Raw genomic sequence first — 16,382 nt, forward strand, 5'->3', positions numbered from 1 at the left:
CAAGAATCAGTGGTTTGGACTGCAAGTTACTTCTCAACAGATGGCTAAGACCTTTGCTTCTTTGGTTCAGTGTATCGACTACTGGCACATGGTGAAATCTAGAACGCATTAGTTATATCTTCACAGAATGGTAACGTTGCCTATTTCAGACAATACTTTGCTATTTAAAAAAAACAACAAAACAAACAAAAAGAAGAAATCCTGACATTCTGCCAAAGATGAAATAAAGAAAAAGCTTTAATTAAGTTATTGCTTGAATGAAGGCATTTTTATACTCTTGTAAAACTAACTTCCAGTGTTCTCTATGTACTTCATTTGTAGGAAATATTTGCCTTCCTTGAGGGCAGGAGAGAATAAATGGAATGATATTGGGATCTAAAAGCTTAATGGTTTTATCGCTGCATTGTAATTATACTAATAAACATCTCTGTCCATGACCCTGGAATTTATAGTGCAGTGAGGAAGATTTATTGACATATAATTTGGAAGAAAAATGGGTTTATTGTGTAATTACAGTGTGTGGTTATTAAGCATATGTACTTGTCCCTATTATTTCAAGACCCTGAACTGTATTTCAGTTTTCACTAAAAAATGCTTAAAGGCTTCTTGGAAATTCAGTGCCTGGGTGATCTTTGTTATATTATTGGGTCAACTACAAAGTAACTATGTTACTGTCAGATGTACAGAGGAGATCAATAGATCTTAAAAACAGCATGTAATGTTTTTAAAGAAGTGTTCTAAACCCTACTTCCCTAGTTTAGGTATCAATGTGTAGGACTTTCTGCTGTATGGGTTCTTGATACATAAGTCCTTTATAGGTAGATTTGTTTCTTGCTGCTGTTTATCTAGGGATCTCTAGGGCCCCATAATTTTTTCATCTCAATCACGTTTTCCTATGAACTCCCTTTCTATTTGTGTGAAGCTAACTCTGTAAGATCTTTATATCTTGCAAAACCATAAGTAACTCTCAAATTTCTATGGGAATATAATTAAGCTATTGGAACATAATTATATATCTAACTGGTATAAGGCCTAAAGCAAGAGTTGCATTCCTTTGCACTTCAGTCCCCTTTCTTGTTTGCATACAGTGACAGCAGCCATGCCTATCTTTCACATAATTTGTTTTTGTTTGTTGGTTTGTTTGTTTTTATATAATTTGGCACTCTGTTTTCATTAGGCATTTGATGATTTTCAAGGGAGAGTTTTTTCAACGTTTATAGCATGTTCAGCTTCCAAAATCTCTAGGTATGGTATCTTCATCATGATTAGCATGTAAGCTTTTTGATATTGTAGCAGGGTAACAACATACTCAAAACAGATTTTTTTTTTATGTTGCTTAAATTTTTGTGTTGACTTTTACCATATGTATTTATGAAAAACCCACAGAAGTTCTTGTTGCTACGTGAATCTTTTTACTGTCTCAGAAGGACTTTTAAAACTTTCTAGCTAAAGTAAACCCACCTTAATTATTGTTGCTGTTGAGGATTTTTTGTCTGTGAACTATAAAACAAGCAATTAAGTGATGTAAAAATTATGATTTTATGATTCTCAATTCTTTAAGTAATAGTCCCAAGATTTTATTTCTAAATAGTACTTTGCTGTCATACAAAGAAATTTCTTGGATGTGAGAAAAAAAAAAAAAGCTCCTAAAAAAAGAAGTTAATGATGATTTACTGAAATGGTTGTGTGGTATTACCCAATGCTTTTGATAATAAGACATATTTATTATGTTGTTTTTACAGGTGAGTAAAGCAGGTAATTGTCCAATTTTTTTACCATCCTGATGCTATTTTATCTTGTACCTAGGAAACATGCCAAAATAATAAAAATATTAATAATAATGCAGTTTAAGAGCTGCAGTGATTTATTGCTGTCAGTGTTTGCCATGTCTGCTTTAGGATCTGTGTGTGCCATGCTCAGAAAAACATTCCTTCTTCAAGGTTTGTGCTCTAGGCACACAAAGCATATCCAGAGGGAAGGCAGACATCCAATCAATATGCCCTTATAGGACTTTGAGCTCCTTTCTTAATATTGGAATGTAATGTATCATTGATACTTTTTCAACAGAGTGATTTAGAAGTTGCCTTTTTTATTAGTAGTATTTTGTTTCGTTGCAGGGGTTTTTTTGGTTTTTTGTGTGTGTGGTTTTTTTTTTCTGCTAAGACTGCTCTCTAGTTTTTAATAAAGTGCGCGATAGGGTTGACGTGTATGAAATAATATACTTTTTAGTAGGGAATTACATATTTATCAATTCGTTCTTATTTTATTGAGATTTAAAGAGGAAAAAGGATAAAGAGAATCACATATGCATGTTTTCCCCATGCAGATACTTTGTGCAGCAGGATGTGTCTGGCATAATATTAAAATAAAATATGCATACACTAAACAGCGTTTGGGACTGTCTATAGAAAGACACATACCTGAATACTAATGTAAAGTTTGGTCAAAAGTCTTCTGAAGGAGAGTGTTTGAATATAAAAGGTATAAAGTGAGAAATCTGCTGAATTTGTCCAATTCATTAATTAAAGAAAATGAAAACCTGTTGCTGAAGCAAGGCCAAAACCTTAGGTGGCATAAATTGGTACACTTGGCATTGTCCATAAGTGCTTAATGTGATGGCTCACACTAATGTCCTAGTGTCTGGTGGAATTGCTCATCAGCCACTTCCAAGAAATTGCTGTAAAATAACCTGCAGCACTAACACAACTCAGCTGGGACCAGCAATATTGAGGTTCTGAACAGTGTCTTTTCTTACTCAGAACTGAACCTTAAGTTCTATTTAGAAAATTTCCTGAAACTATTCTAAAGACTTAAGTTTCCCATTTTCTGAAGTGAAGACACATAGCTATTTTACTGTAATACTTGTTTCTTAAATGTAGTTCTGAAGCAGAACACTGTGTGATTTAACCTGTCCCTGATGACTTTAGTTTGTGTCCAGATTCAAGCTGACTTAAAACCGAATGCTTTTTTAAAGTAAACAATGGTAACGAAATTATTGTTATTTAATTTGTAGGCAAAATCTCATTGTTACTAGTTTTATTGCTGTTCATCTTCCTTCCACCTGAATTATCTTAACAGTTAAGATGCTGGAATATTCCAAACAAATTCAGTGATGCAGATCCAATGGAAGAGTATTTTTTGAGAACTTTAAATAGTCTGTCCTAGGCTTAGCAATGTCACTAGTAATACAAGGTCATAAAGACTAATAAGACACAATTGGAGACAAGTGGTTTGAGCCCAGTTCGCCTATAATGACGTGGAAGACACTGCTGCGGTGTGTTGTGTCATAATAAGTATCCAGCCCAATCTTTCTGTGTGTGTACATGTGATATGGTAGCATTTGTAAACCACAGTAAAGATGAAGTCTAAGTGCTGTTTGTATCCTGTACACTGGGTGCTAGTGTGCACAATTAGATAACATATAGCAAAATGAAGCAACAATATTGCAGATGATTGTGTATAGTGGAGAGCTGCATTACAGAGCAGCATAGGAGTTTCCCTGTAAAGTTAGGTTCCCTATTTACATACAGGTACATGAGAGAGTTATGAAAAGTCCTCTTTTGCAGTACCAGGTATAAACCATCTTTTTGAAATCTTGAAACTAACAACTAGGAGGCTGGGGGCCTATCAGGTTAAAAAGTTTAACTCTAAAAAAAGTAGAATTATTTCTTTTCTATGGCTCTTGAGTAACTGATTTAAAAGCATAACACTGCCAAAGCAGAAAAGCTGTTGCTTCTGCAAGGCTGGATCTTTTCTAGTCTGCAGCTGCACACGGTTCGGTATTGTGGTGGGAGAGGATTTTACTCTTCCAGGGGGATAAAAGAAACGTTAGTCTTGAAGGTAGCACGTCAGAGGTGAATGATCGTGTACTCATGCCACCACGGATGTGATTCTAAAAATTTATTTGCACTTAACATCAAGGGTTTTTCTAACACTTTTAAGCTCAGAGTGGTAAAACCTGAGTTTTTCTACAATTGTCTTTGTTCCATTAAGGTGGTATAATTCTCCTCTACAGCTTTCCAGTAATACTAATATAATTCACTTAGCTCAGAAGATGATAAAAATTTCTGGATTACCATATGTATAAATTTTATTATGTACTTCAGCATTTTCCAAAACATTGTTTAAAAGTAGGGGTTAATCATTATCTCTGATTGGATTAGTGTATGTCTGGAAGGTCCAGTGCATCCTGGTATTCAGAAGTGTGTCCCTCAATTTTTTCAACTTCTGTTTCTCTTCAAATGTAGCAGTGTACCTAACTAACACATTTTAACAACACTTCTTTTGTTTGCTAATACTAACAGTCCATAAGGATCTAGCCTATGTGTGGGCAGTTTATATTTTGTGATTCCTTAATGTAAAATACTACTAAGTTTTGTTTGGTTTTACTTACTTTGTCTGCAAGAAGTGTTATTATGTGGAATTATTCAGGAAAGGCTACTGTGTTTAAATTAATAAGCTCTTTTAATTCATAGTAACTGCAAAAGCATACCCAGCTCAGTGACTTCATAAAGCATTTTCAGTCAGCCTGTGCTAAACATTTTGAGCTAATACAATTGAAAAATTCATTCCTTTCTTGTTTATCAGAATAGACCTTCTCTTGAGAAGTAAGTCGGCAATGTAGCACAGTGATATTAAACCATGCTTTAGGTCTTTGAGGCACTGTAATCCAGCCTTAACCACTGCAGGTAAAATGCTTGTGGTACCTGAACCTGCTTGGATGTCTGAGAGCTGTGTTTCAGTCAATAAATGGACTGTTGTCTAGACACTGGTAATGCCATTCACTTTCACAGTGTGAGTGCTTACGATTTCAAATGACTTTTGTAAGAAAAATCTCTTGCAAGATGAAAACATACACATTTTCCCCACTCATTGAGTGACTCTAATACATTTTTCTTGAAATGTTTCTTACTTAGGTCCTAGAACTTGTTGAGTAACTATATCATGGCTGCCTTTTAATCTACCTGTGCCATCATTTAACTTCCAGTTATCTTTAGATGACTGATTGACTTTTTTATGATACTGATTTGCCTAAAGCTTTCTGCTATTAGCATACTGTATTATGAGGGTTTCTTATATAAAACAACCACAAGCAATTCTATTTGATATTGTGTCAGAAATGTGAAAATAAGTCTGCAAGGATCCCTTCACTCCCCAGTATTTTGTTAGTTATTGATTAAAATCACTGTGCTGGTTAGCGTTACTATTTTGCTTAGTAGACACACTTTTATCTTGTGACCTCATCAGATAGGGCTCTTTCAAAGACACACAGAGCGATTTTGCACCTTGTTGGGTATACTGTGATCTGAAAGCCATGTTTAACTGCTTCTGTGGTACTTCACATACTTGAGAGCAGAGTGTGATGTCCTTTCTCAGAATGCCAGCATATGAAAAGTTTACTGCTATCAAGAGGAGGATCCTGTAGACAAGAGGTTAAAAATATCACTGTTTTGTTTTGTTTAGTTTTCCTGCAAAGCAGATACAGTAATTCAAGTGTCCTTTTGAATACTTGTATTTCTTTTCCTTGAAAATTTTAAAGGGTATGTGAAAACATTTGTTACTGAAGGGATGTCATGGGTGGTCAGCCTCAGATTAGCTTTGCTTTGCAAGAGCAGAACAGCCACATAGAGTTAATTTTTAATTATTTTAAGATGCTAGTGCAGACACTATGAAACACACAGTGAACCCAGATGCAGTATGTTGATGTTGCAGTTTACTTTCTACTTGAAAAGTGCAAGTCCATCTTACTTGTTGACATAAGTCTAAATACATGTCTCAGATTTTTTTTTTTTTTTTAATGTATCAAGGAGAGGTCCAAGTTAAGAATTATTTTTGCCACAGAACTTTCTTTCCCTGAGAATTTTAATTCTCTATTTTGATAGAAGTTTCACTTTGAGATGTTCTTGATAAGTAAGAATTCTTTTCAGAAAATGTCCTGTGGAAGATCAGCTGTATATTTTGAACTAATGTAATTTAGTTTGCATTGCAGTCGTGCACACTAAATTAAAAGTGACATTAAATATTAGTGTAATTTTGGATTTGGACATTTTGAAGATGCAAGAGTTCTCTAGGTTATCTGTAAACTCTTTTGAGGGTGAACAAGAATCTCAACATGAGTTAGCAATGTGTGCTTGCAGCCCAGAAAGCCAACCATGTCCTGTGCTGCATCAAGAGAAGCGTGGCCAGTGGGTTTAGGGAGGTGACTCTCTCCCTTTACTCAGCTCTTCTCAGATCCCACTTGGAGTATTGTGTCCAATTCTGGAGCCCCCAATCTAAGAAGGACATGGAGCTCCTGGAGAAAGTCCAGAGGAGGGCCAGAAAGATGATCAGAGCACCTGGAGCACCTCTGCTATGAGGACAGGCTTGGAGAGTTGGAGCTTCCAGCCTGGAGAAGAGAAGGCACTGGGGGGACCTTATAGCAGCCTTCCATTACCTGAAGGGGCCTACAAGAAAGCTGGGGAGGGACTTTTTACAAGAGTGTGTAGTGAGAGGACAAGGGCTAATGGATGAAAACTGTAAGATGGGGGGATTCAGATTGTGAAGAAATTCTTTAGTGTGAGGGTCATAAGACATTGGAACAGGTTGTCCAGGGAAGTTCTGGAAGGCCCATCCCTGGAAGTGTTCAAGGCCAGGTTGGATGGGGCTCTGAGCAGCCTGATCTAATGGGATGTGTCCCTGCATATACAGGGAGGTTGGAACCTGATGATCTTTAAGGTCCCTTCCAACTCAAACCCTTCTATGATTATATTTGCCAATGGGATAATGGGAACTGTGTATCAGCTGGTGGAGGAATGGATGCTGGCTAAACTCTGCATTCTCATTTTCATTGTGGAATTGTATTAGTTGCCTGTGTAGGACAATATGTAGGAATTTTGAGTTAAAATTTAATATTTTGCATCTGAATAGAAAACACATACATAAAACTTCTTCCTGAGCACAAACCCTTTACTTTCAGAAATTAGGTAATAATACACATGCTGCAGTATATTTGCTTATTTGGTAGTGCTGTGTTGTGTCTGCTTAATTTAAATCTAATTTCTTCAGTAGTTTGGTCTAGCTTTACTATATCTTGGAAAATATGCTCTCAGTACGTACGTGTCACACATGCTTTGCATTCATTAAAATTGTATGACTGTCATAGGTGATTGTTCATCTGTTACCTTTTGAACAGACTTATTTTTAGTGTGTGTAAAGAATGAAAATGTTAACATTTATTTATTTTTGTAACTGGTTTTTAAGGAGGAGATTCCTGCAATTGTAAGCTTGTTAAAATTATTTGTGGAAGGACCCAGCCAACAGACATCCAATGAGATTTATATTCAGTGCTATCAGTTACTTGCTGTTGCCTCCAACAAGTGATTTTTCATGCTCAGTATATGGCATTGAAAAAAGCCTAAATCTAAAATATCTCTAAAGGGAACTCCTTCTAAGGATTCTGATAAAAACTCAACTGATTTATAAGATTTTGGTGGAAGGAGTACAGCGATGTCTGACTTGGCACCTGAATGCCTAAACGTCAGAACTAAACAAATAACTGACATTTTACAGAATGTTGATGAATTGGAGTTTGGCTTCTAAGCTAGTTCAGGATCTCTTGTGCTTGAAAGTGAAAGCTCAGCATCTTCACAGAACTATGTGCAGACATAGTAGGTTTTTAAAACCTTCATTCTTCTTATCATATTTAGCCTCAACTTTCTAACAATTGTAATTGTCTACAGAAAACATTTCAAGATAAATGCATTATCAGGTTTCGAAATTTTCTTATTTTTGTAAATACTGAGACGTGGGGGGCAAAATAAGTGCTATATTGTGGATTAAGTGAAATATCTCAAGGCTGCGCTTTTCTGATAACTGAACCTGAAGTGACCTTTCTCAGACACAATTACAGAGCTGTATGTTTTTCCTTTAATTTCATCAGGGGTTTAATTAGTATACAAATAAAACTTCCCTTATCTTCCTTTCTACCTAATTGGCTTGTCTTCGCTTATATATGAAGAATGTGAAAATGGGCTGTAATTAGGGTGACCGTGTTAACCTTTTTTCCTCAAATGTACTGTTGCCTAAAGGCCTCAAGGCCTAAAAACAGTGCTTTGGATTATTGCTTTGCAATCACTATGGCTCTCCCATAGGTTTTCTCATGAGCAGAAGGGCTTTGGGTGCTGCAGGTTCCCACTGCTTAACGGGATCTTCATTCTTCTCCCCACTAAATGTTTATTGATTATCTCACTGCTCCACACTCAGCCTCCAACAACTTAATATCAGGTGACAGTCAGGAGAGTTCTCCAAGTAATTAGAGTGGAGCATTGAGGGAACAATTAGGAGCAGAGTTATTAAACTTGATTTATCCTATTCTCTCCTGAACACTTTCTTGGATATCAGAACATCACACTTTCACAATCTACCCTGGCTGAGAAATTAGTGGCTAACCTGCTGCTTATCATTGTTGCCTTGCTGCCTTCAGGCACACCCTCTTGGTTTCAGTCACTCAGCTGGAAATATTAGAGTCCATAAAGTTTATCAAGGGTTTTAATTAGATCAATCTGAAGAAGGAAAAAAAAGAGAGGCTGAGCAGCCATTATTTTAGAATACTCCATACTGCATTTGAGCCGTTTCCAAGGCTTGACTTTAACCTGCAATAGCAAAGAGCTTCAAGTGAATGCTGGAACTGCTTTTAGAGAGCTAAAATCAGTTTACATTTTACTTAGATAATACAATATTATTGATAGGTAAAGTAGGAGATTTTTGGAAATAATGGTGAAAATTTTCAATATAATAAAGCAGTTGGTCAGTGAGATATTTGATTTAATAATTTCTGTATTGCTTCATCACCAGCTAGTGTGGATTGCTGGCCATGCCTGTTGAAGTGTTAGGCTTCATGTTTTCAATCCTGAAATTGCCTCATTCATAGCCTGCACTTTCAATTGGTAAGCAAGATTAATTAGCTACCAGAAGATTTTGACACCTAGTGGGTCTCTTCAGCATTTTTTGTCAGTGATGAAAGCTTTATGTGGGATCAGACAACTCTTCAGCCGCTGTAGAAGGATAGCTGTCTAATAAAAATGGAATAAATATGTATAATGTTCCTAGTACCCTGTATTCACTCATTTAGACCACTAGAATCTTGGAGTCAGATTCTGTTCAAGCGGCCTCTACGTGATAAATTGCTTACATAAAAATATCAACAGAATTATCTCTCCTACATCTTAATTCAGATGGGAGAGTGGTGTGAACAGAGCATTGCCTCCAGAGAAATTGCTCTCTGTTCGATAAATTTTGTCAAAGATGGGAATATAGGAAGATGGGACTTTACTCAGTTTTCAGAGCTGTTTGTTCGGTGTTGACTGAGCCTAAAACAAACCAACAGTAAACACAATAAATGGAAGAAGATAATGTTATTTGCTTCTACATTAAAGATGTCTGCTTTTATCCTTGCTAACCCACATCTGGTTTTGTGGAATAACTTTTATGAAAATCTGACAAATCACAAATTGAGCAGTTCAGACAGGGCTTTAATAGCTGCTAGTGGCATTAGGGTAGAATTTCTGAAAGCAACACATCTAAGTTTAGATATCTTTATGCTAATAACGCAGTGGAAGAAAGATCTGTGTGTTTATCTTTTTGTATGTGAAGAATAGCATTCTTCATAAAAAGTAAGTGCATACAAGGCAGAATAGTTATTCAATTTGCAGTAATGTGAGCAAGACTAGTATTAACATTTCTGGAATTCAGAGTTTCTTAAATAAAATCCTGATGTTTGGGTGTGGTTTTGTTTTGTTTGTTTGCTGTTTTTTTTTCTCCTACAGAAGTGATTAAACACAGGCTGGAGTTAGTAAACTGCTGAATAGAGAGTTCAGGTAGTGGTGCTCTAGCTTCCAAATACACTACTGAAATAACAGGTTGCATTTTTGTCTTCAGAAACATTTGAAGAAAACTTACACCGATCTACAGATTTCAGTTTATTTTGGAGGATTATGCAGTTTTATACTCTACTTTGTTATTTTATAGAAATTTTCTTGGCATGTTTGTTTTTGAAATGCCTTGAGTCTTGGCTAGATCTGACACTTTTTCAGATCAGTTGAGTTTTCAGTGCCCTCCAAATTTTTATCAGCCTTTTGTATATACTGTTCTTAATACATATCTTCAGCATGATACCTATTCTCCATGTTCCACAGTCCACGTCAAGTTCTTCTGAGTATGAATTATGCATAGAATTTTTAGAACATAAGCAGAAAACATTTACAAATTTTGAAAACAAGGTGTAAGAGCTCAGTCTTGAAGCTGTGCAGTCTTCTCTATCCTTCTATATTAGTTTAGAATATGTTAGGGACTTTATATTTTGTAAAAGAATGTTTAGAGCCAGCTATTATAATTTCATTCAAAAAAGGCAATTAACAGCTATAAGTAAAATGTAATGTTTAGCAAACTCTGAAATCACTTTATTAATACTCAAGTCTGTGTAAGTATTGATTTATCCCAGCAGAAATGAGCAGCAGCTAGCCAGGTTCTGTATTAATTAGTTCTGTGTGCTGTTTGTCGTCTGTTGGGTTAATCTGAATTGATTTAAAGCATGTTGTGTCAATTTTAAGTTGGAAAGAAACATTAAAAAATACAAGTGCAATTTTGCTTACTGCAAAACTAATGTTAAATCAGTGAAAACACCATAAAATAGTGATTTATTCTTAGCAAAAATTGCAGCAAAATATGTACTTGATTCACTTAGAATGTTAGATTATTTTTTTTAATTCTGCAATTTCTGCATAGTGTAGAATATTTAAATAAATGCTACTTTGTTTATTCCCTTTCTTTCATTGTGAATTCTTTTCTTTAATGTTAATTTAAAGTTTTTAGAATATTCTGTTCTCTCTAACACGGTTCTTTTAACTATTTCCACTTTGCTTAGATACGGTATTGGGAAGTATAGCACCTGTAGCATAGTATATGTACCTGTTGGATCAATAAATTACTTTATTTTTTTATGAAAAATATTTCTACATAGGCAATATTGCTAAAAACTGGGGGTTCTGAGTTAGTATGTTTTTTGTTAGAGAATTAATAAAACTGCAGTATGTAACGGTCCAAATCTACTTCACAGTCAGTCTGTTTTCCACTTTGTTTAATAGCCTATGGCATAAATTGAAGTTAATTATTTGGGCTGACAAGTAACTCTGCCTTCTGTCTGCTTGCAGAGACTCTCTGAGACAAAGATGGAGCTGAGAAGGAAAGATCAATCTCTGCGTCAGCTCAATAGACTTCTTACCCAGCTGGAGCAGGACAAGCGTCGACTGAAAGAGAACATCCGTGATGCAGAGAGTGCCCTCTGCATGGCAGTGAAGTGAGCACTGGGACCTTGGGGAGATCACTTGAAAAGGACAAAAGATCAATTCCTACTTTCATGCGCAGGGCTTTAGCCCTGCCTAATGTAATGCTAGGAAACAAAAGTACATCTGTGTCTCTTTAAAATTCAGTGATAGTCTTCTAAAAAGAAAACTGTTAGTTCAAGATGCTAGATGGCTTGTGTTCTGTAGCTATCCCATAATAGTTCTCCAAATTCAGGGTCCTGAAATAGCATGGACATTTCTGTTTGCCCATTATCTTACTAATTTGATAACATCTCTTTGGCAGATCTGTAACACTATTTAATAAATGATTGTTTGTTTTCTCTATTTCCACATAATCTTTTTGTAGAGAGATCCAATTTATTTATAGTAAATACAGAAATGTCAGCTAGGTGACAGGTGTTAAGTTTCCAAATGGGCTGAAAGCCCATTTTGTACCTTATCTTATCTGTGGAACAAGGTACAACTTTCAGCTGATTTTCAGAGAGTTTTGGATTTAAACATAAAACCCATGCCTTTTTATACCATAACCTTGGGCGTCGAAGAAAATGTTCAGGGACCAATCTTGAAAAGAGTGGTAGTCAAAAGGTGTTCCATTGACTTGAATGAGATTATTATTAATCTCTTATAGTCATACAGATAGAAAGATAAGACTCTGTTATCTAATACTCTTTTTGTAGTATGGACTTTAAATATGGTTGGTCCATGGCTAAGATTTTTAAAAAGTTTAATTTAAAATTAAAATTTCTCATTATACCAGAAATACATTTGACCTCTGAAGAGCAATAGGTTAGAAACTCTAAGGGTTTTATGCACAAGTTAAATAATGGAATTAATCTAGTTATCAGTGAAATGTTTATAAAGCTAATTAAAATGACAAATGTTATTTCGAATGAGTGTATTAAAGCAGATGTGACCTGAAGAAGGATTTGTTCTGGAAAGCTTGCCCCTTCTCACCCTGTCCCAACCTATTTTTATGTATTCTAGTACAGATCATTCCCTTCTTATATTCAGAAAAGGGTTTTGTTTTCTTTAACATGAAGTGGTTTTAAGATTGATTTTATTTATGTATATAGCAGTTGAATATTGACAAAGAAACAACCCATACCATTTGTTCTTCTACCAGCTCTTCACCGTAAATGCCTTACCCTTTGGAACATATTAGTAGGTGAAACAGACTTTACTCTGTCCAGAAAATCTTATTCCAAAAATAGCTCATTCAGCTATTCCAAAACCTGAGTGAGCAATGTAAACAATGTATGGGTGTCTTTCAAAGTTCTTTCCTAATCTTTTGTACAGCTTTAAAGGATAGCAAGATGGCTGGCTCACTCTGAAAATGGCCATTTTTACTTTCTTACAGTGGTGACCACTAGTTCTGTTCCACTTTCCTCCACTGTATGAAGCGATACTAATAAAAATTGTCTGATAGCAGTGAACTTGACTGGAATTTAGTAGCCTTTTGGTCATTTCTCTGCTAGATAGAAAATCTCTGTCAAGCCTACACCCCAGCTATTGTGTAAAAGGTCACGTACACCATGTTCCTCATGTCTGAACTACATTTCTGGATAATAATCCTGAAGTATAGTTCTATAATCCAACAACAATTTCCCTTACCTTATTGATGAATATATGAAATAAAGACTGAATGAAATGTGGATCCTGACTTTTAGGGGTGTAATAGGTTAAATCTTTAACCTTTTTTCTAGGTGCTATAAACAAATATTACCATATTTTTATTTTAATATGCTTTTAAAGATAATAAATCAACTGTAGTCAGAGGGCTTTCTGTTCACAAAAATAAGAACCTGGGGACCACCTGTTAACCTGGGTCCAAAATTCCATCTAAAGATACTTTCCTTTTTATGATTAACACCTGAAAATATGTGAGGAACAGACTGACTTGTATGTCAGTAACGAATTTAGAAATGAACAGCTTTGAACTTGCTCTCTAGAGCATACATACTTCATGCATACAAACAGTAGTCACTACATAAATGAGGCCAGCAGAGAGGGTGAAAAGCATGTCCCTGTCAGTGTAATCCAAAGAAAGGCAGGATCCTGAAAAGAGAACCTGTGTGACAACTTTACTAAGACTGTAAAAGCCAATCCTGCTTTTCTGGCCACCTTGCTGTATATGCTGTTAGGATGATATGAATCAAGAAATGAGGAGGCAGTGGGCTTTCCAGGCAGAGGAATGCCCTGATTTTTAGTTCTGTTTTAGGAGCTGTAAGAGCTCAAATGAGCTATTCACATAGCTGTCAAGATAAGAGATGGTCCTGGAATATTAAGGTGTATCAGCTTTTCTGGTATAAATTCCATTTTATTTCCTGCAGTGTTCTATTGGTGATGCTGTCCTGTTCTCCTTAGTCATATGGTATTATGCAACTTTGATTCAATTTCTCTTAGTGCATCAGATGAGACCAAGGTTTTTGGTGGCAGCATAGTTGATCAAAGCTGTCTTTCTCACTGAAGCCCCAGTCTTACAAAATGGTGTAAGCAGTATTTCCTTCTCCAGACTTTGATAAGGATAGGATTTTTGACTTGGAGTTCTTTTGGAAAAGGACCAGTGAGTGGAATGTTCAGATTTAGAGAGGACAGGAAGACTTCTATGCCTAGAAGTATACAGTTGTAAGGCCCATATAATTGATGAAAGACACAGATTTGTCAGTGTTTTCCAGTATAAGATTATAATCTCTTCCTGCTAGAGTGTAGGCTTAATTCAACATGTCTTTCTTATCCAAGACTGCAGATTTCTTCTCCAAGAACATGATAATTGTTCATTCATACGCATATAAATACAGCTAGTTTAATTGCTTATCCACAACAGAAACATCTTTCATGTGGAAATGTGCCAAATAGTGGTCCATGAACTGGTTTTTGGGGTTTGTATTGGAGATAAAAAAGGAGAGTTACAATTGTAACAGTTTGAGTTATCCAAAAATATTTCTAAATACACAAAGGCTATGAAGTAGCAGAAAACTAATTTCTACGTGAGCTTCAGTTCTATTAACCTCTCTGTTTTGTTTTTATATCTTGTAATAGAGACAAAGAATTGATTATTAGTCATATGAAATCCGTGGAAGCCTCTCTTCAAAAGGTAAGAATTTTAAGTGTTCCCTCTGCATTTGTATTTCCAAACACATTGAGATTTTACAACTGCTACTTTAATCTTTGATAATTGATAGATAAAAGAAGGAAAATACAATATTAACCTGTAATTAAAATGTTTAATGATTTTTAAAAGCTTTTAAAAAATTGAGTAATAATCCTAAACTGTCTCTTTGGCTGGTTCTGTTTTGCCCTGGTATAGTATTCCTTGAAGGTCCTAAACAGCTGTATATTAATTATTTGAGAGAAAGGCTGGTTTTAGCTGAAGGTCTAGTGGCTGGTTGTTTTCTATCTGTTTTTAGTCCAGTGCAAAATCCGTGGTTTTATTAATTTGGAGTATTAACTTCCCTTATCACATCTTGATTTCCTAGAACTATGGGAATCTATTTCTTTTGTTAGTTTCTGTGTCCACCAAAACTGCTGTTAACTTAATTTTCAGATACCTTTTTAAAGTTACTCTGTCCTTTAATGTTGACAAAAACTGACACTACTGAAATCGTGTGTTTTAGCTGTAGCAAAGTGGGCTGATAAGGAATATCTTCCTTTGTGTTACCATCTTTTTCATACTGGATTCTTTTCAGTTTGAGAAATCTGTGTCATGCAGAAAGTGCTGGCTTTTTTTTTTTTTTTTCTGTAGCATGTGCATATAATGTCCTTGGTCTTGAGAATATATTGTTCTGGATTGCTAGTTTACATGTTGATTTAGAAAGCAGTGCTACATAGGCAGGAGGATTGAAGTGTTTGGAGAAAGGTTGTTGGGTATATTACCAACTTAACTCTTGATTTTCTTGATGCAGATCAAGAGCCTGCTGTCTTTACTTGAGAATTTTAGTTACTACATCTGTTTCTTAGTTCTTGGTGTACATAGTTGTTAAGCCAACACAGCTTATTATTGAGTAGCAGAATCATTTATTCTTTCTGATTTGTTAACCTAAAGAATGAGGAAAACATAAGAGTTAGAAATGCCAGGATGCTCCATTCAGCAGAACTAAAATGAATTGCTTGTAGATCAACTCAGACAGGTGAACCCCATCAGCCCTCAGGAAACCAGGTTTCTCAGAGTGAGTCTTGTGGTCTATGTGACCAAAGCCCTGACTATGGCACCACTCCTGTAACCATTTGTTGACTTTTCCAGTTTGGTTGGCCCTTTCCAGCCCTTTCTCTTTGACTGGAAGGATTGAAGAGAGCACTACCTGTGCTCCCAAGCCCTTCACCGCCGCTCCCAGCACCCTGTAGTCTTTCCTGATAATCTTCAGGCTACTCCTGGCTGTGTAAGTGGTGCCCACGTGAAACAGTAGGAGCAGATAATAGTTGGTGGGCAGCACAAGTGGATGTAATATTTCTGCTCTGTCCTTCATTCAAGCCCCTGCTAAGCTGCAGCAGGCATCTCTAGTAAGCAGGTCCAATCTGCAAATGGGTCCCTCCGTACCCCTGGGAAGGGAGAGTCCCCCAGCTATGACTTGTTGCTGCTTCTTCTGAGCACTCTTGCTACAGGATCCTCTGAGTGAGCTGCCTTGGCTCTGGCAGCTTAACTTCATGAGTTGTTTTCCCCCTTCAGTCTGCAGAAATGTAAGATGGTTCTGCAAGGGCACTTTAGGTGTTTGTAGGGAAGTCTCTTCTTCCTTTGGATTTTTGACTTACCAGTCTTCCATCCCTCCGTCTCTCTTTTTCCACTTTATTCACTTCCCTCCTCTCCATGTTTGCTAGTGGGGGGAGTTTTTGTCTCTGGGGCTTAGGCTGTGGGTTTGTCTCTTGGTGTGTCTGGAGCCAATTTCCTATCTCCTTTTCTGTCTCCCTAATATTCCTCAGCTTCTTACTGTCTCCTGCAGTTCGGCAACCTGCTGCAGAAGCTCCTCAACCTGTGCACACCTGTTGCACGCAGGGCTGCCCCCAGCCCCGTGGGAAAGGGCTCGGCACTTCCCACGGCCCGCGGGCCCC

The 16,382-nt window shown here is 36.4% G+C and overlaps 1 protein-coding gene across 1 annotated transcript in view; it reads left to right on the plus strand.

The window, feature by feature from the left end:
- The window catches only part of CCDC171 (coiled-coil domain containing 171), a 144,349-nt gene that overhangs the window by 86,462 nt on the left and 41,505 nt on the right, over positions 1–16,382 (plus strand). Inside the window, exons 20-21 of the mRNA XM_010001935.1 lie at positions 11,187–11,332; positions 14,379–14,433. Of these exons, the coding sequence (XP_010000237.1) occupies positions 11,187–11,332; positions 14,379–14,433 (201 nt within the window). The remainder of the gene's footprint in view (positions 1–11,186; positions 11,333–14,378; positions 14,434–16,382) is intronic.

This window comes from Chaetura pelagica, unplaced genomic scaffold (genome assembly GCF_000747805.2).
Source record: "Chaetura pelagica isolate M959 unplaced genomic scaffold, ChaPel_1.0 scaffold345, whole genome shotgun sequence".
Lineage (NCBI taxonomy): Eukaryota > Metazoa > Chordata > Aves > Apodiformes > Apodidae > Chaetura > Chaetura pelagica.